The 25144-nt window shown below is 37.5% G+C and overlaps 1 protein-coding gene across 4 annotated transcripts in view; it reads left to right on the top strand.

Moving 5' to 3' along the window:
- The window catches only part of DGKB (diacylglycerol kinase beta), a 675591-nt gene that overhangs the window by 321442 nt on the left and 329005 nt on the right, over window positions 1-25144 (top strand). For all 4 annotated transcript variants that reach the window (XM_074270708.1, XM_074270709.1, XM_074270707.1 and 1 more), the window contains 4 exons: window positions 3224-3298; window positions 10777-10862; window positions 13287-13376; window positions 15307-15467. In XM_074270708.1, the coding sequence (XP_074126809.1) occupies window positions 3224-3298; window positions 10777-10862; window positions 13287-13376; window positions 15307-15467 (412 nt within the window). The remainder of the gene's footprint in view (window positions 1-3223; window positions 3299-10776; window positions 10863-13286; window positions 13377-15306; window positions 15468-25144) is intronic.

Raw genomic sequence — 25144 nt, 5'->3', positions numbered from 1 at the left:
GAAATGTCACCTTCCAGCCCTTCAATCAGGATAGAGAGATTGTTGAAGAGGGTGCTATTCAGTCAAGGTTTGAGTTAGCAGACGGATGAGAAGATTAAAGGTAAAGAGTTTAACTTGGGAGAGGAATCTTGTTTTGTGAAGTTGAAACTGGGCAGAGAAGCAGATGCAAAATGGAGAGAGGAAATAGATATACATATACATGCAAACATATACACACGTTGTATATTATCGATAGATATCTTAACCGGCCCTCATACTAGAGGTGCTAGAATTCTTGCAAAACCCCCTTTTCAGAGCTGCTCATCTATTTTGGTGTCCACATGTTACCCAACTCTTACCTGTGGCTCCAGGAAGCTATAGCAAGGGTAGCAGCAATATCCTGGCAAAACCAACTCAGCTAGTGGTCATCAACATGACGATGATGATGATGATAATGAAGATGATGATGATGATGATAACTATGGATGATGATGGTGATCATTATTATTTAGTGAGCTAGTTAAGAGTTTTACTGATTCCCAGACAAATTACTTGTATCGTCCATTTCTTGGACATTTTGTAATTATTATTGTGCAGTTGTCTTCTCTTTTTGAGGACCTTGACTTTGCCTGATTTGAGTGAAATAAAACTAAGACTACATTGATATGGCAATACACCCAAAATTCCCTTTGAAGTGATAGAATGTCCCGTCCCGTGGGACTCAGTCATTCGTGGGGAATTGAGGAGAACCCAGCCTGAAAGAGAATGGGTGAGAAAGAAGAGGGAGACCAAGCAGATCCTTGTCAAGGTCTCATTTATTGTTGGAAACAGCTCAAGTTATATAGGGTAGAGCTAGGTGCAATACGTGAGGACAAAGTTGGGAGGGGAAAAGGGGGCAGGGGAGAGTAAAGGTATGTGCTAACTGCGAGAAAGGGTATGGGGGGAGACTGCAGGAAGGAGCAGACATTCCAGGAGGAGGAGGGGGAAGGGCATCCTGTGGTTACAATTCTTATCTGAGTCTCTAGGGTCGTTACACCCTGAGACATCTCTGTGGTTAATACAATACCATGGCTATGTGTTTTAAATTGTGGGGGTCGTTCAGCTTCTCTAGCCACCTGGTCGCCATCTATTGCTCAATGCAAAGTTTATGGTCTGGTAACTTTCCATGACTATAGTTCCCGTCACCGACAATAGAAAAGTGGGACAAAACTATTACAGCCCATGAGAGAAGGAAATCATGTGAGGGTTCCATTCCTTCCCACTATCTGAATCCACCCAATTTTCTTATCTTTTCTCTTTTCTTTCCACAAAGTGAATGTGAAAGACTTACTCAAATTCTGAAAGAACTGGGTGTTGGACAATAAAAAATTAATGTAATTTTATATGACTGAGAATATTAGAAGCAGATTATGGAAGTAAGGAAGGATATTCTAGCAGTCCTTTGCATGCAGTGATCCAAAGAGTGCCATTATCTAAGCAAGATAATGGTAAATAAAGGTTATTTTTTTTCAAAATTCCAAATATTCCCCAACTTGTTTTTATCATCATTATACTAATTCATTCTTCCCCATTTTAATGCAATTCACCTAGAATTGTCCAAAGACATTATCTTTGTATTATTATTAGTTTGTATTTAATGTTGTGACAGATTTACAAAATGATTGCTGGCTATTGCATAAAATAATTAGGAAGAAGTGTCTACCTTTTAGGCATACTGAAAGCATTTCCAACAAATCCCAGTAATGTTTGAGATGATATTGATGATAAAGAGAATAAAATTTTCAGTTTGTCCTTTTGATGTGCTCATTTTTCTTTCAGTTTGAGCTTCTTATCTTGAAAGCTTTTCATTCTGCATGGTTTTGAGATAATGAACACTGGGATGTTCTCCTTAACAAATTTTTAAAAATTTTATAGATTGAAATTATGTCTACACAGATGTGGATAATAAAGTTTGATCGATTATAATAAACCATGAATCTAAAAATAAAAAAAAAAAAAAAAAAGACCCAGAGAGAGAAAGTTATTTGCTTAAGCTCACACAGGAAATAAGTGAAAGAAACAGAATATGAATCCATATATGTAATTATTTATACAGCTGCAGTCTACTGCATACATAGGAAAGCAGTGTCCTCAGTGCTCAGTAGTAAATATGGGAATTTCATCAGGAGGAATCAGGGAACACACTTTTTTTTTTTCAATAAAAGTGCTTGTGTTCCTTATTTTGTCCTAATTGTTATTAATAATAATGTGAATCATGTTTGGTAGTTGAGTTATCAATTTATCAGATCTATCAGTAAAGCCAGAGAATATATAAGAGGGAAATAGATTCCTTCCCAACATTCCTGGTCTATGATTTCAAAAATGGAATTGCTCTATTCCCTTTATGATAGTTTCATTACATTAAGTCTACGATCAAGTGCATTTATAATCACATGTGTACCACTAGTCAGTCATCCTCCTCAAGAAGGGTGAAGATGATGACAGAACAATCTTAGGTTTATATTTTGCTCAAAGATGAACTGTTATCAGTGAAAAGGATTTGTTGGATCAATTTCACAGTTTTCAGAGCCATGTGTTAGGGATCAATGTCTTTGTCAACAAATACCTTAAAAAATAAATTAAAGAAAGAACAGATACTGGAGGAAATGCATATTTACAAACAAACACGAAATGGGAGCAGAATTATGACAACACCCATTTGGATGGAGTCTACTGGCTTCTCTCTGTATGTTAGGTTGACAAAATGTCCATAAGTTTTAGGTTTCCCAGGATTTGTTTATTTAAACAACTCAATATCTAGGATAAAAATATTTATTCCATCTTCAGGATGAGCTGGTATTAACATAGCTTTATGGAGGGGCAGTACTTTCATTAACATTTTAAGAATATGAGGGTAAATGTTTCCAAATTGAGATCTTTTGCTATGCTTTTATTGGGGCAAGGGGCTCTCTCTCTGAGCACTTTGTGACTAGGATTTATTTAAAATTCTTTGTTTCTGATATTTTATTATGCACTAATGGGGTATCTTTTTAAATAAATATATATATGTATATATATATGTGTATATATATACACACACACATATATATATATATACATATATATATACATATATATATATGACTTTGAATCATACCTAATGTCCCATCAGAATTTATTGATACAACTGTCTTTAAAAATAATATAATTGTTCATGTAACTAAATAACTCTTTTCCCTCTTTTTGATTTCCTTCTACCTCACAGAATCTACAGAAAATTTCAGTATCTCTTAAATCCTCGCCAGGTTTATAGTCTTGCTACAAATGGACCCATGCCAGGGTAAGTCTGAGGCTAATGTCATTATCATTAATTCATTTAATACTCCCTAATTAAATAAGCAGGCTGATATACCTAGGAATAATGTGATTTGAATGCATCAGCCAGACCACTAGGAAAAAAAAGGGGAATATCAACTACCAAAGCCAGATCCCAGCTTCCAAAATGGTCAATATCCTGTTTCCATTGTTTTTTTTTTTTTTTTTTTCTCTCTCTCATCTAAATGTGTTAGAGGAAAAGAAGAGCAAAAGAATCAGGGAAGAGAATTCCCTGCCCAAATGAGTAAGCTGAGAAAAGCCGGTGGCAGAGCCAGTCCCTCTCCCCTCTTACAGTTATAAATACTGTCCAGAAGTGCTACAGATTAAGAGCAGTACATCTCACTGAGAAATTATCTCATTTAGCCATAAATCTGCCCATTAAGGTCTTTTGCAATGCTCACTAATTTTAAAGTGTCCAAATTGCAAAGAATCCCTTGTAATACTCCCTAACTCAATGTATGATTATTACTTGCTGTTATTCACTATCTCTCTTTTCAAATATGAATTATTATCCATAAAAGCATTAGGACAGAGGAGTTGTATAGCTTATGAAGTGGATGTTTCTTTTTCATACAGCTGTCCAGGGGAAGTGAAAACAAAGGCATTATGAATTGGGAACCATTGGTCACTTGCCTCCCCCCTTTTCCAATTGAATTTTCTCAACAGTTCACCATAAAATTTAGGCCAGATACATGAAGGGGGGAGATAATCAAACAAAATTCACTTATTGAGAGTAATGCATCATGGCGGGCAAAGGTGATGGCCTTACCATCAAACACTCCAAGTTCAAATTATAACTTGATATTTATTAGCTGTGGAAAAATGGATTGACCGTTACTCTCTCCCCTTCCTCAACTTCCTTATCTGGTCTTTTTACTCTGTGAATATTTGTTTAGAAATAATTTTGATAGAGGTATTATTATTTATGTTGGAGATACAAAAGTCAGAGTTCTAGGCAAGGACATAGGAGAAAGAGAGACAAGTTGGCAAATAAGTAAATATAAAAGGAAAAAGATCAATAAAAGTACTAAATAGTGAGAGAAAATTTATTATTTTTTTGGGGGGGAGAAAAGATTGAAATTATTTTAGCTAAGACTTGTGAGGATCTAGATTCTAACAGTAGAGGGTAGAGTGAGAAAGATCATGCCAGTGGTGAGGGCACATCCAAAGCATAGGCAGGGACAGAAGAGTAAGAATGTCAGCTACCAGAAAAAAGTGCAAAAGGAAAAATGAAATGAAATATGGTTGGCAGGATTAACCTCAAAGTCACTATGAGAGGAGAAAAATCTTTGGATTTGTCATTAGGGTTCATGGGATCAAGTATAATGTTCACTTTCTATGTCACCAGCAATTTCTGAATCTTAATCTCTCTTCCCTCAGATTTCCTTTAGGAGCTGTCAATTTAAGTCATTTTGGAAAAAACGTTTTCAAGCCAAAATCCCATGATGTTAGAGGTTATTGTGAAAAAATATTAAAATTAAGCTAAATATAAAGAGTTTGATAGAAATGGGAATGGTTTGAATGTCACCTTCATAGAGGATAAATAAAAAGCCAATTACTATTACCTGTTGAGACTCTAGTGATCAAATCTAACTTTTCCATTTCCATACCCTCCTCTTCTTTGCATTTGAAGTGTGGGCCCCAAAGAAGGAAATGTGCTTCTGATCATATTTATTGGTCTTCCTTTTCATATGTTACTTCAGGGAGAGAGATGTGCCCCATCTATTGGACAGTCTTCAAGGCTCTGGTCTCACAATGCCCTGATCATAGGGCACTGGAGACTCTAATACTAATGATTAGTAAGACTGGTTTTTTCCTTCTACAGATAGAAAGACAAAACTTTGTACTAAATCAGAAAAGAATAGAAAGCTGTCAAAAAGCAGGAGGGCATGATTTGTGTTTTCCTAGATCCGTTGGTCAGTGATCATTTATTAATCACTTACTACATGCCAGGTATTGTGTCAATCATGAAAGTTAAAAGAAGCAAAAAAGCTTCTTTGACCTCAAGAAGCTTACAATCTAATGGGTGAGACAAAAAAACAAACCAATAAAGATATATGAACAAGTTATTTACAAGATAGATAGGGAAATATTTTTAGAAAAGCTAAGGCATTAGAGTTCAATGGGGTTGGAAAGGCTTCCTGTAGGAGATGGAACTTTAGTTGGAACTAAAAGAAAGCTAGGGTGGTCAGGAGTCTAGGTAGAGGAGGTAGACTGTTCCAAACATGGAGAGAATGTCCAAAGCCAAGAAATAGAGGGCTTGTGGGGCAGCCAAGAAACTTGTATCACTGGATCAAAAAGTGCATGTTGATGAATAGGAAAGGTAAAAAGAAGCCAGGTAATGAAAGGATTTGAATGCCAAAAAAGAGCATGATCCTAGAGGCAAAAGGGAGCTAGAGGAGCTTATTGAGTAGGGAGATGACCTTATCAGGTCTGGGTTTTAGAAAAAATGTCTTTCATGACTGAATGGAGGGTGGAGAGGGGGATACATGGAGGAGTTGAGGCCTTAGGCCAATCCCCCAGCAGCTCATACAGTTATCCAGACATGAGGGGATGAGAGCTTTGACCTAAGTGGAAGGGGGTATATTCTATAGCTGAAACCTAAAAGCCTTGGCACCATATTGGATAAGGAGCAAGAGAGAGAGAGTGAGGAGTAATCCCTGGGCTGTGAGCCTGAGGGACGATGAAGGAGGATAGTACAGTCCTTAACAGTTATATAGAAGTTTGAAAGAGTGAGTTTTAGAGGCCAAGATCCTCTTGCTAAATCTCTTCTTCTCCCCTCCCCCTTTTCTTTTCCCCTTTGCTCTTTTCTGAGCCATAATTTGTTTCTTCATTTTCTTGAGTTTCTGTTCCTATGTGAGAGAAGTTTTAATTGACTTAAAAATTAATGTGGAAAAATACTCTAATTCTAGAGAGTCCCATTCATTAAAATATCAGGATCTGGCTTTTCATCATTCCTAATTTTTTTTTAGGCTAGAAAGTATCATTTTCTCTGTAGGGCTACTTCTAGATTGAGACTATCTATTACCTTTAATAATTTACGAATCCTGAGTCACCATTGTTACTCTCATAGAGTTTTTGTTTTAGTGTTGGAAATACCTTGGAGAGCATCTGGTTTAATCAATGCCCCCATTTATTTTTTTTTCTTTTTTTTTTTTTCTGAGGCTGGGGTTAAGGGACTTATCCAGGGTCACACAGCTAGGAAGTGTGCCCCCATTTATATTTAAGACAACTTGGGATCAAGAGGGTGAGACACACGGGAAGTTAGAGCTAGGTGATGTAAACATGGTTCTGGGTGCCATGTCTAGAGTTATATGCTTCCTAGAAAAGTTCCAATATGTATGGATATCTGAGCACAGGTCCCTCTTTGTGAAGTAGGGAGCCACCTTCCCTTCACAAGGGTGCTTGAATAAGTCCTGCTTTGAGGTACTTATTCCTAACCCATGCTGATTATGTATGTAATAAGCTCTGAGAGAAGCTCATTTTGCTTGTAGACAGACCCCTCTTCATACAGAAGATGTCACCGAAAAAGATGAAATCAGATTTTTCTGATAATTGAGACCAGGTAACATTTTCATAGAAAGATTGCTTTCCATAATTTTCCATTTAAAATTGACTGAAGGGAAACTCTACAAGTGGCATAAAGTACAATTTGCAGCAGTCACAAGGGAAGTCTCCATGGAAGACTGCCGGATCTAGGGCTGGGTTTGTCCCTTTCAGAGGACAGGGACTTGAAAGATACTGAGAACCATGATATAGATGAGGAGAGCATGAGGATTTTGTATTTGAATCCTGACCCAGCCATTGTCTCTATGACTTGGAGCAAGCCACTTCTGCTCTCCAGGCTTCTGCTTCGTCATCTGTGGACTAACAGGGTTGGATCGGCTTCTTCTAACTCTAAAGCACCGTTTCTTTGGTACTGGGACCTCATAAGGGCCATAGTCCTAAGAAATGCCTTCGGTGACTCAGTCAGTGTACTTTCTTCTTTTAGCGACAAATAAAAATCTGTTTATCAAAGAGGCAGCCACTGTTACCTAGGCCATATGCCAAGCTTCTAAGGGGCTGATTCCATGAGGTCTGTCACTGCTCAAACCAAACCACAGGGAACCGTCCTCACCTGCAAACACAGATGGTGCTGAGAATCCCTGGTCTGTGCCGTTGGCTCCTTGAGTCTTCAAGACAAAACCCCAGGCTGGTGTGAGGTTTGAAAGAGAACACAAAAATAAGACAGAAACTGAAATTTTGATGACAGAGACAGAGACACACGCAGAGACAGAGACATACAGAGAGATAATCACAGAGACAGAGACACACAGAGAAACAGAGAGAATGACACAGAGACAGAGACATACAGAAAGATAGTGACAGAGACAGAGACACATAGAGAAACAGAGAGAATGACATAGAGACAGAGATAAAGAGAGAGAGATACATAGAGAGACAGTGACAGAGACATTCAGAGAGAGGCAGAGCAGAGCCTGAGATGTACACATATATAGAGAGACAGAGACACAGAGAGACAGTGACTCAAGACAGATTAGTGAGTGATAGCAGCCACAGAATCTGGTCCTTTTAATTAGCGGAAGCCATCTGTCCCCTTGGATGCTACTGGTCCCCTTCTAGCTACTCCCACTACCCCACACCTCTCCCCCATCACAATAATGTCCCGCCCTAGTGCTGGGTGCTGCCATTTTGGCAGGGGTAAGAGAATGCCAGCAGTGTTCCCAAAGCACAGGCAGCAGTTACTTCTGCATCATCTTTGAAACTATCCTCAGATTCAAATTACAGCTTTGCGAACATGCATAAAGGCCGATGCATCAATGCATTTTCGAGCTTTCGGTGATTCACAAACCAGCTGCAGGCTCAGGTCATAGATTAATGTTCAGAAAATGTTCAGCTCCCAGGAACCTGCTTGAGAATTGAGTCTCAAACCCATGAAGAGGTATTCCCTAACACTCGAGGACTTTGACCCTTGACATAAGCAGCAGTTTTTAAGTGTAAGGTCATTTCTTTTATAAGAACCATTGGATAATTCTGTATGCATTAAATGTATATACACACATATATGTACAAATGAACATACATGTATACATATATGAAGAGAGACACAGAGAAAAGAAAGGGTCAAGATGGGGAAGGAAAGTCAAGGAAAGGAAGGAAGGAGGGAGAACCTCCTGTATGCCAGCTTTTCTGCTAATATTGGGGATACTTAATGCTCTCAAGTACTCATATTCTGAAGTGGAGGAGAGATTACAAAAAACAGAATTTAACAGAGCCCAGATGTGCTTTCTATGAAGTGGCAGGTCAGTGCTTTAACTGAACGTTTCTTTAATCTTTCAGGGAGGAAACAAAAAACAAAAGCAAAACAAAAATAAATTAATATTCTTGAAAAGAGGGTTTTAGAGATATTATTTTCTCTTTTAGCAACTGCTGTCAAATGAAGATGGTGAAAAATCAAACGGAACTTACAGTTCTAACTCCTGAATAACTTTATGGAGATTTCTTAAGAAATTAAAAGGGATATAACCCTTGGTGTATTCTCTCTACACACACACACAAACACCAAACACTCAGACACATCATACTCCACACACACACACACACACACACACACACACACACACACACACACACAATATATACCCACAGTCAGAATATTGCATTGTACTTCTGTGTACTTTATGTAGGAAGGATTGCTTGGTCAACATGAGATTCCTCCCATTCTAGTTCCTCAAACAAAATCCATGAGACTATTTGTCAAAAAGGAACTCTTAATTCCCTTCCAGGAGAGGGGGAGGCTGGGATTGGAAAGGTAATGAAGTTACTTTCACTATGGAGATTGCATAATTATGTGATATTAAAAGAATCAGACTTTCTAATTCTTTGATTAATTTTTAATTTGGAAACTATGTCATTTTCCCCAAAAAATCATTGATACAATACTTTTTGATGCAGAGCTATTGATAATAACTTTATGATAGACTGGAATCATGAATGAATATAGGAAGTTAATATGTTTATCATGTAGATGGGTTATCCAGCAGAAAGACTGGTAAATAATTAGCTCTGTGAAAAGCCAAGTATCTTACAAATGAATCGTGCAAGATTTTGTGTGCATGTACCATGTATCATTCTGATCAATGTTACATAGGACATACAATATATAGATAAACATGTGTACACATGTGTAAACTCTCTGTGTATGTACATATCCACATATACATACATACACACATATTTATTGATATAGCTATAAATAGGGGGTAGAGAGAGGCAAAGAATCCATGTCCAAAACAGATGTGTCCAAAGCACATTGCTTTTCCGGTGATGTGGCAGAAGATATTTAAGAGTGAGGAGCACAGTTGAGTCTTCCTGGGATCAGCAGCAGTATAATGTGTTGGGAAGAACATCAGCCCCCATTTTCCAAGACCTGGGTTCCCATTCTGGTTAAAGTAGCCTGGAACACTAGAGTGGGTGGTAGTCAGAGAAGGCATCTCCCTGGTCTTTGGCTGGGAATAGAGGGCAAGCGTCTTTTCCTTACCCAGCAGCCCTTTCCTGGTTTTCTCCTGTACCTCATTGTTCCAGATAGTATTGGGATCCAGCCAGCTCACATGTGAACAATAATGGAGAGATCTGGTTATTGGCCATTAAGTGGCAATGTGGTGCTTTAGAAAGAGCTTTGAGTTGGAGCCTAGAAGTAGACATTCACTAGCAGCGACATGTTTGCTTGTAGAGCCTTTGTGAATCACTAGTTTGTAAAAGTGAGAAAGTGACAGAGATTTTAGTTAGAATCCCAGAATCTCAGAATTAGCACGGACCTTAGAGGTCATTCAACTCAATCTGGACCGGGCCAAGAACACACTCTTAAAATCCCACAAGAGCTCATCTATTCTCGTAACAAACACTTCTAGTGACAAAGAGCTCATTGCCAACCAATTTCTTTTTGTGATAGCTTTCCATTTCAGAGAGTTCCCCAACCAACTCCTCCCCACACACTCCCCAAGCCTAAATTTGCTCTTTATAAACTTCTACTCATGGTTCCTAGTGTTGATCTTTGGGCCAGGCAGCAAATCCAATGCTTGCTCTAGAAGACAGATTTCATCCTTCTGAACTTCTCTTCTCCAAGCTAAATATCCTCCTTCTCTAACTACTTCTCTCATGGTATAGACTCAAATCCCTTAACCAGCCTGACTAACTAACTGAGGATTATTGCTGCTATTAAGGAAGACTTGTCATATTTTTTACTATCCATTAGAGGAGATAACTGAAAGTTCTTTTCTTTTTCTTTTTTGAGAAAACAAACAAAAATAAATCATTCACTAAATGATATGGAATTAACATATTGTCCAATTTTCATGTGGGTAAACATATTTCAGAAGATTCACTTATGGGATTGTACACAATAATAGAAATTTTAAATTTCAAAATGTTTCTATTTTTCAGGTTAAATTTCTTCCGAGACGTTCCTGACTTCAGGGTCCTGGCGTGTGGTGGAGATGGAACAGTGGGCTGGATTTTGGACTGCATAGGTAATGAAATACTGTGTTTAAGGGAGATGGAGGTGTGGTAGCAATCAGGATGAGGAAATTATTGGCTACAATAGCTCTTGAAAGCCATTTCCCAAAATGTAGAAGGTCTCTAATTAGTTGGTGATAGAGAAAACATACTCACTGAAGAAACCACAGATTCTTCAGGTGAGGAACAGAAGCTAATTGTATTTCTCAGCATTTCTGCCCAAATCATTTCCTCTTCTTTTCTTAAGGCATTCACTGTTGTTTATCCCTCCAACTTATACATCATCCCATTTGGAATTATTACAATCAATCATGCAGCAGCTTCTTGATTGACATTGATAGCAAAAGCCAATTAAAAATGATGAGCATCTCACAAATTTGAACAATTTGAACACTTTCCTTTCTTTAAAGGGACATTGATTCTCCAAGCAAACACAGCAGGAAGATACTGAGTCTGACTTGTGAAAAGGAGGGTGGGTAGACAAGGTTATCTCATCTCTCTTTCTCTAACAGGGCAATGCCCTTGTTGGGCAGTTCATCAAGGCTTCTGGTCTCTCAGAGAAATGGTCCTCAAAGCCCACAGGAATTGATCAAAAAAAAAAAAAAGCAAATAAAGCAAAAAATTTTGCTAGACTAGCACATTAAGCCCCAAACTCAAAGAATCAGAACTTTTTTCTTGCTTCATGATCATCAAATTCAGCTTCAGCCCCAAGTGTGCAGTTCTCTATCTTTTCATCTCATGGTTCTGGATTTCCCTGTTCTTTTGTTTTCTCTGGCTGATGTCTGAACTCTTTGATAGACACACACCCTTCCATGGTGCCCATTGCAGCTCATCCATATGCTCCAAAAACTTTTACAGATGGTGTCTACTGAACACATGAGGGGCCTTCCTATAGATGTTTAGATTGTGAATGGACACATGACCATTCCTTACACTCATGAATGTAGGCTCTGTGGTGAGGGAGGTATTATTTTTGTGTCACTTTATGACTGATAGTACATTTTTGAAATTTACCATTCAGATATTATGATGAAAGAAGAACATCTGGGTCTTACCCCATATTATGAAATAAGTGGAGTGTCTACCCTACAGAACATCCCTCAGGTGCCACATAATTTGACTGAAAATATCTGGAGTTTTATGGTATTCCGACCCATTCTAAATATCTTATCAATGGAACAGTTGTGCTGCTGGAGGTTTCAGGAGGGAAACTCATCTTAGAACAAGGCATCTGATTGCAGAAGCTCTCTCTTGCTCTTCATTCTGGGCCTCTTTGACTCAGACACAAGTCACCCCACCTTTGATCAACAGAAGAGGTCTACATTGGACCCAAATTTCTTCTCCAGTAAATTATTTTTCTCAAAATGTAATCTGCCTACAGATAAATATAATAGAACAGAAGAAAGTGTAGATAAAATAGCATTGACCAACTTTTCATCTATACTCATTCATCCTCTGGATCTATATCTCTTAGATTGGGAAGAGTCCTTCAATGCTACAGATCACAGCCCACATATTCTTGTTACTCTCATCCCTGTTCTACACAAGCTTCCAAAAAGGAGGCTCATCCAACATGCTGCAAGTCTTCCTCCATTTCTCCTGATATTGCAAGGATAATAGCAGAGTAGAACAGCCATGTGTCTGTTATCCCTCCCTCTCCACATATGATCCTTTCTTCTCTTCTTCCTATCATCTAGTTCCTTGGGGATATCTGAATGTGCAGGATGCAACTTATGACCAGTGAGGATATCCAAAGAACAACTTCTTGTATACATGTGGAAAATAATTTCTAGTAAAAGTAGGTATAATGAGTTAGATCTGTGAGCCCGTTTTATATCTTGTTCCTTTTATGATTCTTAGAGAGATACCAGACAATAATACCTGATATTTTTGTTCTATGTAATAGAATATATATTAATCCATGACCAGTGAGGATATCCAAAGAACAACTTCTTGTATACATGTGGAAAATAATTTCTAGTAAAAGTAGGTATAATGAGTTAGATCTGTGAGCCCGTTTTATATCTTGTTCCTTTTATGATTCTTAGAGAGATATCAGACAATAATACCTGATATTTTTGTTCTATGTAATAGAATATAGATTAATTCAAGCATTTATTAAATATCTTGTCTGTGATAGCATGAGACTAGATCTTAAACCTCAAGGGTGCAAAATCAAAACAAAAAGAGAAAAAAAAATACAAGAAATTTCTGCCCTGGAAGAATTTTTTGCATATGATGGAAATCCATATGTATTTTTTAGAGTAAATGTAGGTATGTGTGGAAGCCTTGTGAATTTTTCTTTTACCTATTATTATCTAAAGCCATTACTTCAAACATGCAATTCTCCTGTACAAACAGGACTGGAATTGCTCATATTGTTCTGTTCTCACTTAATTTTATATGTATATTTGTCTGTTTCCTTTTCCATTCCACAGAGAAGGCAAATATAGCCAAGCATCCTCCAGTTGCGATCCTGCCTCTTGGGACTGGTAATGACCTTGCCAGATGCCTCAGATGGGGAGGAGGTAAATATAAAAAATGAATGAATGAATAAATGACTGCAAAAAATAGAAATTATTTAGACTAGCCAAGACAGACAGATTCATGAAGCCTCTTATTCAAAATGGATTGACCAGTAACATGCCAGAATAAGAGGCATCAATCTCCCTTCCTCAATTCAAAAAGTAACAGCATTTCTTTTCAAATTGGCTCACATATGATCTGTGAATGATAGAAATGGGCACCAATGGCATAAGAAAGATCCACCTGATAGTGTCTTTCAAGAGAGTATTGAAGGACAAAAATATTGTTGGGGAAAATATTTAAAAGGTATAAAAGCCATTCTGCTTAAATGTCTGTAATTAATAATTGGGGTCTGACTCAGGTCAGTCCACTGAGTAGGCTAAATATTGTGGGAGATGAAATATTTACAGGTTATTCAAAAGTTTAAATAAAAAAAGATTTCCTTAGCCATAGTAGGAGGAAGACATTGAGGATTCCTTGAGTTGATTTCAGTTACCCACTGGAATCTACCTGCCAAGCATCACAAAGAATGGCCGGAGCTCCTCATTGTTTTATTGAACTCAAGTGGCCAATCTTGAGCTTGAATCTCAAGCCTGAATCCTTTGTCCTCTGAAATAAACAAATCTTGAAGACGGTTCCTATATGTTTCATGGAAAAATTATCATAATCTGCATTGGAGAGGAAAATAAACTATTGCCCATGAGCTATGAGCTGAGTGAAGAAGGGTCATCATGGAAGTTACATGACAAAATAAAGAGCCGTCTCCAGCCCCGGGGGGATGCAGAGGAGAGTTCTTAGTATTTAACTTGTTTTAAATTCATGTGGAGAAGGATGTTACTACGAAAATCCTAGAAAGTGATGGTGAAACTTGAGCAGAAAGCCTGGATAAAACACTTATTTTAATTTCAAGTTGAGAATTGTGAGAATAATAGAATTGAATGAGGGATTGTTACAGAACATTTGGCTCAATAATCAAGAAACTAAAGAGAAAACATATATTCATCATCCCCCCAAAAAGCCAACAAACCAACAAATACAAAACAGCTGACTGTGGCCATCATGAGCATACATGGATATGTGTGTTTAAGGGGGTCATATTTTGTTTATGAAAAGAGAGAGATGACATCAGTATCAATGTATCAGTAATTGTGAACTTCCGAGGCCTCAGTTCTTACCATTTGCCTTCCCTGCCTCTATTCTTGTACTGCAGAACAGAGCTGAGAAAAGTCAAAATATCATTCAATGCATTGGAATTATTGCTATATTACCTACAATCTACAGGTAGGGAAACTGAGGCAGAAAGCTGGACAATGACTTGCTTAAAGTCATATTGCCCTGATACACCAGATCTGGGATTCAAACTTAGATATTTTTCAGTGCCAGGTCCTCCGCAACACTTGGCTGCCTGTCTCAGAAAGGTGAAAGGACTTACCTGCCTCTGGTCAGAGAGTCCGAAGAATATTTCCTTGATTCCAAGTCTAAAGCTCCCTCCACCAGACCCCACTGCTTCCTTAAATTCTACTACTTCCCTTTTAAATAATTTCTCAGCAGCTTAACCATAGTCAATAGAGGCAGCCTGAAGAGTCCAGTTATTTGAGGGCTTCATGTTATAAAAGTGTGGGGATAATGTTGGTTGATTTTTAATGAAGAGAAGAAAACACAAGAAGGATCTTCTGGAACTTCACTTGCAGAATTTTTGTTCTGTAGTTTTTAAGGTGATTTTTTGGGACCAACACAGATATTAGAGAGCTATTGGTTAATGAAACTCTGTTCTGCCCCCCTAATTCTCAATGCTCTGCCCATACATTCATGCTCCTAGTGTCCTGGAAAGGGAGATATGGGCCCTGAACAAAAGCAGGCCCATTTTTGACATCCCTTTGCCATTTCCTTGAGTGAAGCAATAATTGTTTTTTTTTTCTTTTTTGTCCTTAGGTTATGAAGGGGAGAGTCTGATGAAAATCCTCAGAGACATTGAGAACAGCTCCCAGATCATGCTGGACCGATGGAAGTTTGAGGTCACCCCAAATGATAAAGATGAAAAGGGAGACCCAGTGCCTTACTCGATCATCAATAACTATTTCTCCATTGGTGTGGTAAGTCTTCTCACTAAGGGTTGTGCTTGTCTATGCTAACAGGCCCTCCATGAGTTGTTGTTATTGTTGAGAAAATAACAAATTTAACCCACACTTGATGAAATGACTGGTAGCCACTCCTGTTAAGGCTCTCCCTTCACATTAGGTTCTTTCTCTTCTCCAAATACTACCCAGGGGAGGAAGGAGATAAATTTGTGTTCCCAGAGAGATGTTTGAGTATTTGGACAAACACATTTTTAGAACAAAGATCCCTGAAGTCAGGGGGAGCTGGGTTCAAATCTGGCCTCAGCCATTTAACACTTCCTAGCTGTGTAACCCTGGGCAAGTCACTTGACCCCAATTGCTTCAGCAAAAAATAAAATAAAATAAAATAAAGCAAGAAAGAAGATGGCCAAATATTCAGGGATGATTTTCAGATATTAGACAAAAGACAAGGTTTATAAGAATAGAAATTGTTTTTTATCTTAATTTACATTGAGATCAAGAATGTTGTTTGTATTTGAAAGGGATGATAACCAAATCATTTTCCTTACACATTTGCACAAAAATGAACAGAAACACAAGCATTAATTATGCCTATATGTTTATGATTGAGGTCATTTTCCTCTCCTGTGGTTGATTTCACTGAATGAGTTTCTTACTGTTTCTCCAACCCCCTTTGGAGCCCTCATATTCAAATAAACAAAATAATATTTGACAAAGACATGACTCAGAATTGCTGGAGAAACAACCATTTTCACAATGGAGGGACAGAGCTGAAGAGAAGGTGAGAAGGGAAATTATGCTTAATAAATGCACACCTACTGTGTGTCAGACATTATGCTAAGTACCTGTGATTTAGGGACTTTTATTGTTCACATTTCAGAGCTGGAGAAACACAACTGAAGAGTATTTGAGATCCGTTTTGAACTTAGGTCTTCCTCGCTTTAGACTTAGGGCATCATTCACCATATTACCCAGCTTCCAAGAGGCAGGCACAAGAGAGTGTAATATTTATTGTAAATTAATTTGTAGATACAAAAATAGTTTTATCCATATTGTGTTTGTCTTAATTATAGTCTGGTATCTAGAACAATCTCTGTTTTCATTTTTTATTTCTCTTTCTCTCTTGTTCTTCAGTGAGACACAATGTAGTGATAGAGAGTCTGCCTCATTGTTAGGATTCAAGCCCCACTACCTGTGTCTAAATCATATGTTGGGCATGAAAAGTGAGAAAGGAAAGAAGGAAGGAAGGAAGGAAGGAAGTAACAAAGGAAGGAAGGAAGAAAAGAAGGAAAGAAGTAAGGAAGGAAGGAAAGAAGGAAGAAAGGAAGGAAGGAAGGAAGGAAGGAAGGAAGGAAGGAAGGAAGGAAGGAAGGAAGGAAGGAAGGAAGGAAGGAAGGAAGGAAGGAAAGGAGGAAAAAAGAAGGAAAAGGGAAAGAAGGAGGGAGGGATTGGAGTAAGGAAAATGGAAGGGAGGGAGCAGAATAAATGGAAGAAAAGGAAGGAGAAAGGAAGAGAGGAGGAATGCAGAGAGGAAGAAAGGAAGAAAGAGAATAAATGAATGAATGAAAGGGAAAGAAAAAGAATGAATATTTGTTTTTAATTCCTAGTTTTACTAAGAAGTCTTTCCTGCTAATATTTGTCAAAAAAAAAAAAAAGAACTGTTTATTTTACTTTTTATGGCGGGTTGATGATGATGATGGTGATGGTGATGGTGATGATAACTAACATTTATATATTACAATGTAATCTTTTTATTTTTAAGTTCAGTTCCATTTAGAAAGCATGTTTTGTGTGTGTGTGTGTGTGTGTGTGTGTGTGTGTGATTTTGTTGTTCATTGATTTCAGTCATGTCCAACTCTTTATGACTTCATTTGGAGTTAGTTTTCTTGGCAAAGATATTGGAGCAGTTTGCCATTTTCTTTTCCAGTTTGGTGAATTATGCTATTCTAAACATGTCTGTTTTTATTACTGTATATGTTATCATCATCATCAACACAAGTCTGTCATCAGTGCTTTTCATTTCAAGACAATATCAGCATATGCTACTTTTCGGCATGCATTGATGTACAGACAATACCTAGAGAGCCATAAAAATCTTCTAGGATATGGGGTGAACCTCCCCTAGTAGAATTTTGTAATAAAATAAATGAGAGTCACACAGCGGAGACAGAGATTCCTGGATTGAATTTTGAGTCATTGAAGGAAGTAGTCATATTGATCAAATCACAAATCTTTTAATTTACCAAAGTAATTAATATCATGTATAGATACTTCTGCAATGGTTTGATTAACACATGACTATTTAAAATAATACAATTTTAAGAAACTTAAATCCTCCCTAAAATTTGATCACTTACTAAATTAACTCCTTCTACCTCCCCTTTATTATAAATGTAATACAAGTAAATCTGTAATTCCTGAGTATTTCTGATTTTTAAAAATATCTCTTATACTTACATTGCTGGATTTACCACTGCATGCTACATTCTGCCTACTTCAAGAAGGAAGGAAGGAAGGAAAGAAAGAAGGAAGAAAGGAAGGAAAGAAGGAAAGAACAAACAATGAAAGAAGGAAGGAAAGAAAAGAAAGAAAGAGGGGCAGTTAGATGGTGAAGTAGATAGAGTACTGGCCCTGAAGTCAGAAAAACCGGAATTCAAATCTGGTCTCAGACACTTAGTACTTCCTAGCTTTGTGACCCTGGACAAATGACTTTACCCTAATTGCCTCTGAAAAAAAACAAAACAAGAAGGAAGGAAGGAAGGGAGGAATAGAAAAAGAGCAAAACCAAAAAATTCATTGAAAAACCTGACATTTGTGCAATGCTCCATAACCATAAGCCCTATCCCTACCTTACCCTTGGGAAAGAATGTATATACTTGAATCTTTATGTGACTGGAAGGTTTTCTTTTTCCTACACCTCCTTTCTGTTCTCTTTTATAAAATCTTTTCTGCTCAAATAATTATCTGAATCTTCATAGGGTCCCACTATCATAATTTTGAGAAATTTCATAGTTGAATGTAAATGGTATTTTTAATGTTTAACATCAAAACCATTCTTTTTTTTTTCTTGATTCCCCAAAATGTGTGTTTAATTTGTAAGGGTGGGATGGGACAAATCTATCAAGTCACCTTACCCTAGACAAGGTGAGAACGATGACTTAAGATCAAGGGTAAAAAGTCTTGATTGAACTGTTAGCATTGGATGAAGAAATTTAGTCATTCTTTGAGGGTATTTTATAAAATATCAAAACATTGGGAAACTAAGATTGAACTCTGATTTAAGAGATATTAAGAGATTCAAGATATATTAAGAGAAGTAAGAATGAATAAAAAGCACTGGGAACATCCAGAAGTGAGTCATAAAGACCTGGCATCCCATAATGAATCACCAAAAGGAGAAAGTAGGAAAGAGATATGGCAGAGAAGGGAGAGTTCAAGGAGACAATCAGCCTCAGAGACTAGGGCTGCTACCTCCACAAAAATAAAGGGATTTTTTTTGTAACTTCATCTCTTGGAACATTTTTATCCAGCATATATAATCCATCCCTTTATTTTTCTAATGTTTCTGATACAATGAATTTTACCTCAATCATGAAGTGAACAGCATTTAATTAGAGAAAGATATAAATGTAAAGTAAGAAAGCTGAAATTTCCTAAATGTTCAAAATGTCCCTACTGGGGGCTCAGAGCTATTGAGATTTTACTACTAACAGTTTCATCTAATGTGAATGTGTGAAAGCAGAAGAAGAGACAACCAATGGACCTTAGGGGCCAATACATTTCTAATATGCTTTAAAATGAGCTAATTATTGTAATGGAATATTTCAATTAACTAAAGGAGAAACAAGTCTGAAAATTATTCCAGTCTCCCTTTATTTCACATCACTTCCCTTGCTGGAGTAAAATACCATCCACAGGCTAAGATTCTTTCCTCAACACTAAATTGCTAAAATGGAACAGCAGAAACTAACTCTTATAAGCCTGGATAAGTGCATTTTATTTCAACTCTTAATAGTAAATCTATCTATTTCTCTACATCTGTAAATAATTGTTATTTGCATTTTATATGTATATTGTCAAGTATATTATATATAATATTATGTAGCATGTAATATTACATAATATATATGTAAACTTATGTGTATATTAGAAATTAATTGTGTAATTAAAGCATAAAATAATAAGTAAAGTTCAGGAAAGGAGGAGAAAGAAAAGGAAGGAGAGAGGATTTATTAAGCATTTGTTATGTGTCAGGCATTGGGGTTGGGGTTACAAATTAAAAATAAATAAAAAATTAATAAAAATAAAAAAGTAGTGGCTTCCCTCAAGGAATTACACTCTAATGGATGAGGGTAACACACAAAAGGAAGCCAGAAAAGCAGTGGTAGGAATTGGAATTGGGGAATGGAGATGCCTGGTGTTTGAAGTACAGAAAGTCAGAATAGAGCTGGCAAGTCTGGGAGGAGCTCACAGACGGGAGGAGAGGATGGAACATGCAGCAGGATATTCTAGGGTGAGCAGGAATGGTAGGACCATTTAGTCCAACCAGGTCCAGATCAAAAACCCTTTCTATAACATCTCCAAGCAATAACTACCCAGCCTTTTCATAAAAGGATTTGGGAGTGTGTGCATGCGTGTGTGTGAGCACCATGCATGTATATGCATGTATGTGGAGTGAGACAAGCATACAGAGACCCAGAGAGACAGAGTGAGAGAGACAGAGAGAGACACAGAGAGAGAGAGAGAGAGAGAGAGAGAGAGAGAGAGAGAGAGAGACAGAGAGAGAGACAGAGAGACAGAGAGACAGAGAGAGAGAGAGACAGAGACAGAGACAGAGACAGAGACAGAGAGAGACAGAGACAGAGAGAGAGACAGAGAGAGAGAGAAGACAGAGAGAGAGACAGAGAGACAGAGAGAGAGAGAGAGAGAGAGAGAGAGAGACAGAGAGAGAGAGAAGACAGAGAGAGAGACAGAGAGAGAGAGAGAGAGAGAGAGAGAGAGAGAGAGAGAGAGAGAGAGAGAGAGAGAGAGAGAGAGAGAGAGAGAGAGAAAGAAAGAATATGGAGGGTGCTCAATATATTAAAAAAAAAAAAAAAAAAAAAAAAGACTAGATAGGGAGGCAGGATCCAGGTAACACCAGACAAAGTTTAGAGTTGATCTTAGAAATGAGCAAGAGCTACTGGAACTCATTCATAGATGGTTGCTGAGTTGGTTTGGGTTTTGGCCAAATTGTGCTGATATCTGCATCTCACTCCCATGCTGTTTTCTGTGGTTTGTCCCCTTTTTGTGACCCATTTTCTTATCACTTTCTGATGTTTCTCTTTCTGAATAGAGACAAAGTGTCCTAATGCCCACTTGGATCCTTGCTTTACTCAAAGAGATTGAATGGTTTTCTCCCTTCCCAATGTCCCGAATCTTGATTTGACCTTCCCGCCTGATAGCTGATATTTCTGCAGTATATGATTTACAAATCAATTCATGTATCCTATAGCAATGTTTGAGACAGATATTTCTGTTATTATCCCATTTTACAGATGGGAAACTGAGTCAGTTGCACAGCTAGTAAATTTTGAAAATGGTTTAAGAATTTACATCATCCTGATTCAGAGTCTTTCTCTATTTGGCCAGGTTATTTCCAAGGACCCTTCTGATCCTATTTCCATTTCAGTTTTCTCTAGGCATCTCATGTTTCTTGCTAGATTATAAGCTTGTGTTGTTTAGTAGCTAAATGAACCTAGAATTAGGAAACCTGAGCCTTTCCCTCACTTGGAGACATGTTAGCTATAGAACCCACTTTGTATCATTCAGACTAAAGATCCTATCGATAAAAGGAGAATGACAATAACATCCATTTTCTAGGATTGTTTTGAGGATCAAGTGCTGTATAAATGATATAGTATACAATAACTAATTGTAAAACCTAATTGTAATTGTGTATTCTAACAAATAATATATTTTAGATTAGTATTTATGTGTATTACAAACTTTAAAATTCTGTAGAGATCTATTATTATTATTTTCATTATTATTGTGTCATATCCCTGGTTCTGAGCACCTTATACTGTATTTGATGGATGGATATTAGCTCTTCGCCAAATTAAAAACTTGAAAGTTCTGACTCTTCTTCATTATGGAGAAATCCCAGTGTGAGAAATCCTATTTCTATGACAAATTAAAAAAATACAAATTATGATCTGTAACTTACTTGATAAGTAACAGAAAGTGGACTCCCACTTCCCATAAGGAGGGTAAAAGACTTGATAATTGTATACCATTAATCAGAATGAGAAGTGTTTTCTGAACCCAGATCTCCATTCAGATGCACAATGAGCATTTATTAAATGTCTACTACATACTAGATGCTTTGCTAGATACTGGAGATACAGAGAAAGTCAAAAGAGTCCCTGCCCTTGAAGAATATTCACAATGGACTCACCTCCATGACTGCAGGTCCACTCTCTCCACTAGGTCATTATATTTCCTCTTCCTTAGATCAAAATGGATTTAATAAAAAAAAGAAAGGGGCTGAATACAACGAGCCATTGGCGCTTGCCCTGCTTAAATGACCCTTTTCTCTGAATTTGTGGACACTTTACATGGTAGTAGCATCTTGTTTTCTGTGTGAAGTGGAAGAAATGTTGGGATTATATGGACAGAGGGGGAATTCTAAGAGGTTTTCCATCAGTGACTTACCAGAGTCTGGCACAATACCTAGTTTATAGGAGTTTTTCAGTCACTATTAACATACTGTAAAATCAAGGGATCATGAATTCATTGCTAGAAGGGAAAGTTGGCTTGAAAAAAATCATTATATCTAACCTTTCTTTCTACAGATCCAGAAACTTAAAACATCTCCTGGCTAGGTTTACACAGTTAGTGTTAGCAAATATGATTTGAATTTTGAACTACATACCCATGACTTTAGTTCAGGCCTTATCTACCACATAACTCTGCCTCTCAATATTTATTCAATTAAATAATATCTTTTCCTTGCTTCCAAAATACTGGTATATATTTCAGACCTATCTATGGTGCTTATCTGAATGGTAAACAATAGGTGTGTTAATGCAGGAAACTGGTGTTTCCAGGGTCCCAAAGAGGCATTTAGTGAGAATGTCCGTCCATTGTAGAAAGTCCAAGCACCCAATACCAGTTCACTGCTTCTATCCGCTGTCCTTTGGGAATCATTGACTTGCATGCCAAAGGTCTTTTGGGCCAAAATAAGATCCCAGGCATGAGAAGCTAATAGACTTGCTCTGTTCTTTTTGTATTGATTGGCTTTTTACACAGCAAACAATGAGTTTATTCCCTTAGAAGCAATGAATGCATAATAATAAAGAATAAAATATTTTCAAAAAGTTTTTAGCCCTATAATTACTGCTAGGATAGCCTCTGTGAAGCTTCTGCTCCCAGTTCTTTAATTAGCATACCAGAGAATTGTAAAAAAAAAACACAAGTGTACAAAGATCTCTATTCTCTCTCATTTTGAATTTCTGTATGGAAAAGGGATCCGATTGACTCGGAAACAGATTGCAAATGTAAGGTCATGACTTGGTTTCATATACTTGTAATCAGTTTTTAAAAAATCAGCAAACCATGTTCCCAGTGGCAATGAACATGTTTGCTATGCAATGAGTATGTTGACTCAAATATATGTTAAAGAACAATTAGCCTTCCCTACTCCATTGTCCTCCCGTGCTTATGGCCGTAGATCTGCACAAAGATGCTGGACTTGTTCGCATCAATAGATATTTGCTCCTAGCTAAACGGTGCTCCTGTGAGACACACAAGTCCCCGTGTCAGGCTGCTTCTGTTTTCCCTACATGGAGGATTGATTTTGTAGCAGCTGTTAATCATCCCAGTAAGTTCCAATTTGGATACTCTTCAATAGAGAAGTCAGCACTGTGAGCATACGCAAGGAAAGCCAGGAGAATTGCAAATGCTTCTGGAAATGTCCTCCAGCTTGTGGAAGATGGATCCAGAAACAAATTAGCATCACACACTGTGGAGTACATGGAAGCCAAAGTGGAAAACCAGGCCTGCTGCATGCTGAAGCCTCGAATGACTGGGGAGGCCATCGGGCTCCAATGGGGCTCCCCAGGAAATATTTAGCACAGCCTCGCCGGGCTCACTGACAGAGACAAGTGGACATTTATGCCTTCAGATAGATTATCATCCAAATGCACTATCAAGGAGAGATTTGCATGATCATGATTTAATATCCTTCAGTGCTAGTCAGTCACTAAAAGCCTGTTACTCTGCCAAGGCAGGGAAAAATATGACTCCTTAATTCTGGCCACCATAAATTTTAACTTGTGGGTCAGGATTTCTCTCTACATCACCTTGATCATCAGTTTTATTTTGTGTGGCAACACTCAGCTTCTTAACTGAAGAACACTACCAAAGGGAATAGAGAGTCCAGTCAAGTTTTAATGCTAGTCTTCCTCAAAAAGTGGAGATTTGAACTGGCCTCCAGTCAATAGGGTCAAAAACAATTGGGAATCAAAGTCGCTCATTCACCATCTTGCTCTCTGATTTTTGATCAGTGTCTTCCAGTCCTCAAGCTCTTTCTTTGTTACAAGTGCTATGTATTTTTAAGTTCTCCCACCTGTCTTATTTCTTAGATCTAAATTTATCTTGACCAGATGGTGACAGTGTTCTAGAAATTATGCTGAGTAAGTTGAGCCTCAATGTTGATTTATATAATGCAACACCTAGAGACATCCCAGAATCTTCAATACAAACTGTGTATCTAAATGAAGCCTTGGAGCCTTCACTTGAATCACCAAATATAAAGTAGCATCATCGTCCCCAAAGGAGAAAGTTTCCTGGCTTGAAAAAAAAATCTTGTTTGCCAATTGTGACCTTTCTTATCTCCTGACAAGGGGACACACAGAATGATGTTAGCCTTGTGTCTGAGTAAAAGATTCCTCTTGAAAGGGAAGCATCTGTCTGTCTTAATGTTACACTTACTCTCTGGAAGAGGTCATTATCTCCTGGGAAATGCTCACCCTTGCAAGTCAAGTTTTCTGCCAGGGAAAGCTCACTGACTACAAATACAGGCTAACATTATCTCTTAGAGGAAGTGTGGATTTATGGCCCATACTCCACTATATCAATGACCCAATTGTTTTTCTTTCACAGTTTTATGGAGAAGATATTCTAGCAGGAATTCATTGTTCTTTTTGGAAGAAAATATTTTTCTTATTATCCATTGAGTTAACAATAGACATCTTTACTTTGCCTCCCCCACCAAAGTTTTCAAATAGAAAACAAAACAAAACAAAACAAAAAACAAAACAAAACAGAATTTCTATCGTTGGAGAAGTAATTAGGGATTCTCTGAGCTGCTTCCTCCCAATCTCCACTACCCACCAGAAAGACCCTTTCAAAAGAACCAAATAATGTAACAGACCCAAATCTTATTTCCCTATGGACATATTTAACTACTGGAAAGTTGATCATATTCTAGAAGATGAAGAAGGTGATACTATTGCTGTTGTCTTTCTATAGCTTGGCTTATGTGCTTTTGTTAGAGAGTTCTTTTTAAATTAAATTTAATTTTCATAAGTTAGTCTTGTCCTTGTCACTTGTGAAAGGCAATAGCAGATTTCAGTTATTAATCAGATTGTCCTGGCTTTGAGAAAGTCAGAATGGAACATCCAACCAAAAACCTTCTACGAGATTTCATT

The sequence above is a fragment of the Sminthopsis crassicaudata genome, chromosome 5 (assembly GCF_048593235.1).
Source record: "Sminthopsis crassicaudata isolate SCR6 chromosome 5, ASM4859323v1, whole genome shotgun sequence".
NCBI lineage: Eukaryota > Metazoa > Chordata > Mammalia > Dasyuromorphia > Dasyuridae > Sminthopsis > Sminthopsis crassicaudata.
This window is presented reverse-complemented; position numbering and strand designations above follow the sequence as displayed.